The sequence below is a fragment of the Penaeus japonicus genome, unplaced genomic scaffold (genome assembly GCF_977035675.1).
Source record: "Penaeus japonicus unplaced genomic scaffold, GWHDUDI00000001_assembly GWHDUDI00000037, whole genome shotgun sequence".
Taxonomy (NCBI): Eukaryota; Metazoa; Arthropoda; class Malacostraca; order Decapoda; family Penaeidae; genus Penaeus; species Penaeus japonicus.
Genome location: NW_028234439.1, coordinates 14,737,415 through 14,739,914, shown reverse-complemented (window position 1 = coordinate 14,739,914; position 2,500 = coordinate 14,737,415). Strand labels below are relative to the sequence as shown.

General features: G+C 37.2%; 1 protein-coding gene across 1 annotated transcript in view; it reads left to right on the top strand.

The window, feature by feature from the left end:
* LOC122262021 (uncharacterized) overlaps positions 1-2,500 on the top strand; it is a 10,962-nt gene that overhangs the window by 60 nt on the left and 8,402 nt on the right. Inside the window, exon 1 of the mRNA XM_086532075.1 lies at positions 1-102. This exon is cut by the window's left edge and continues 60 nt beyond it. Coding sequence (XP_086388201.1) covers positions 31-102 — 72 coding nt within the window. The 5' untranslated portion in view covers positions 1-30. The remainder of the gene's footprint in view (positions 103-2,500) is intronic.

The window sequence follows — 2,500 nt, the reverse complement described above, 5'->3', positions numbered from 1 at the left end:
GTGTCGTACGAGCAACATATCCTTGCCATCATGAAGCACTCCCGAGCAATCCTATTGTTACAACTTTTGATGCTAGTGTTGCCGGTTCTGCAAGCTCATAAGGTAGGAAGGAAAGATTTTTTTTGGGGGGGGTTCGCGCTCTCTCTCTCTCTCTCTCCCTCTCTCTCTCTCTCTCTCTCTTTCTCTCTCTCTCTCTCTCTCTCTCTCTCTCTCTCTCTTTTCATATTGTTTCTTCCGTTTCTTTGTTTTTTGTTTTTTTCCTCTTTTTTTTCTTCACTTTTTTCGTTTTTATCTAGTTCTCTGTTTTTCTTTGTTTGTTTTTTTCAAAATTTCGTTTTTTCTTTTCTTTCTTCTCTTTCTCTCTTTCGTTTTCTCTTCTTCTCTTTCTTATTCTTCTTCTTTCTCTCTTTCACTTTCGTCTATTTTTTTCCCCCTCTTTCCTTTTCTCTATTCTATCACTTTTTCTCATTTCTTTGTTTATCTCTCATTTTCTTTCTCCATTTCCTCCCTTCCTTATTTTTCTCTGTCTCTAATTCCCCTCTCCAATCTGTTTTTCCCTTTCGTTTTTCTCTCTCTGTTTCTCCTTCCCTTTCCCTTCTCTCTTTTTCTTTTTTTTTCCTTTTTTTATGTTTCCTATTTCCTTTGTTTTTTCCTCTTTCCTTTCCTTTCTTTTTTATATTTCTCTTTCCTTTCTTTTCTCTTTCTCTTTTCCATTCGAACTCTTCTCTTTCTCCTTCCGATTCTCTCTTTTTACTTTAATTTCTTTTCTCTCTTTCTCTCTCTCATTATCTTTCCTTCCTCTCTTTCTCTTTCATTTCCTTTTCTTCCTCTCTTTCTTTTTCCTTCCCCTTCTCTCTTTTCACTTTAATTTCCTTTCTCTCTTTCTCTCTCTCATTATCTTTCCTTCCTCTCTTTCTCTTTCGTTTCCTTTCCTTCCTCTCTTTCTTTCTTTTCTTTTCTCTCTTTCTCTTTCATTTCCTTTCTCTCTTTCTCTCTCTCATTATCTTTCCTTCCTCTCTTTCTCTTTCATTATCTTTCCTTCCTCTCTTTCTCTTTCATTTCCTTTTCTTACTCTCTTTCTTTTTCTTTTTTTTCTCTCTTTCTCTTTCATTTCCTTTCTTTCTCACCTTCTCTTTCATTTTCTTTTTCTTTCTCTCTCATTGCCTTTAATTCCTCTCCTTTTCATTCATTTCTATCTCTTTCAAATCCTTTCCTTTCTCTCTCTCCTTCTCTCTTTCTCTTTCCTACCTCTCACTCTCTCTAATTTCCTTTTTTATCTCTCTCCTTTTCATTACTTTCTCTCTTTCTCTTTCATTTCCTTTATTTCCCTTCCTTCTCTTTCTTTTTTCCCTCTCTTTCATTTCAATTTCCTTTCTCTCCCTTTCCTTCCTATCTTTCCCTCTTACTTCCTTTTTCCAACTCTCTCATTTCCATTACTTCCTCATTTCCTTTTTCTATCTCTCATTTCCATTCCTTCCTCTCTTTCCCTCTCATTTCCTTTTTCTATCTCTCTCATTTCCATTCCTTCCTCTCTTTCCCTCTCATTTCCTTTTTCTATCTCTCTCATTTCCATTCCTTCCTCTCTTTCCCTCTCATTTCCTTTTTCTATCTCTCTCATTTCCATTCCTTCCTCTCTTTCCCTCTCACTTCCTTTTTCTATCTCTCTCATTTCCACCACTCCCTCTCTTTCCCTCTCATTTCCTTTTTCTATCTCTCTCATTTCCACCACTTCCTCTCTTTCCCTTTCATTTCCTTTTTCTTCATTTCCTCTCATTTCCCTTCCTCTTCTCTTCATTTCCTTTTTCTATCTCTCGCATTCTCATTTCCTTTTTCTTCCTCTCTTTCCTTTTTCCTCTCTTCCATTACTTCCTCTCTTTCCCTTTCATTCTTTTCTCTCTTCATTTCCATTCTCCTCTTTCCCTCATTTCATTTCCTCTCTTTCCTTCCTCTCTTTCCTTTCTACCTTTTCTCTATTTCCTTCCATTCTCCTTTCCCCGTTATCTCTTTCTTCCGTTATCTTTTCCTTTTATGTTCATCCGTTCTCGTCCAGCAAGACCTCCATGTCGCTGCCTTTTTCAGAATGTCGAACGTGGTATTTTATGCTTTCATTTTTGTCTTCCTTTTTAAATAAGTTTTATGCCAGATTCTGAGTGGGAGTGAGCGTGAGAGTGAGTGTGAGTGTGAGTGAGAGAGAGAGAGAGATAGGGATAGAGAGGGAGAGGGAGAGGGAGAGAGAGAGGGAGAGGGAGAGGGAGAGGGAGAGGGAGAGAGGGAGAGGGAGAGAGAGAGAGAGAGAGAGAGAGAGAGAGAGAGAAATAAAGAGAAATAAAGAGAAAGAGATAGAGAGAGAGAAAGAGAGAGAGAAAGAAAAAGTGAAAGAAAAAGAGAAAGAAAGAGAGAGAGAAAGAAAGAGAAAGAGAAAGAGAAAGAAAAAGTGAAAGAAAAAGAGAAAGAGAAAGAGAGAGAAAGAGAAAAAGAGAAAGAAAAAGAGAAAGAAAAA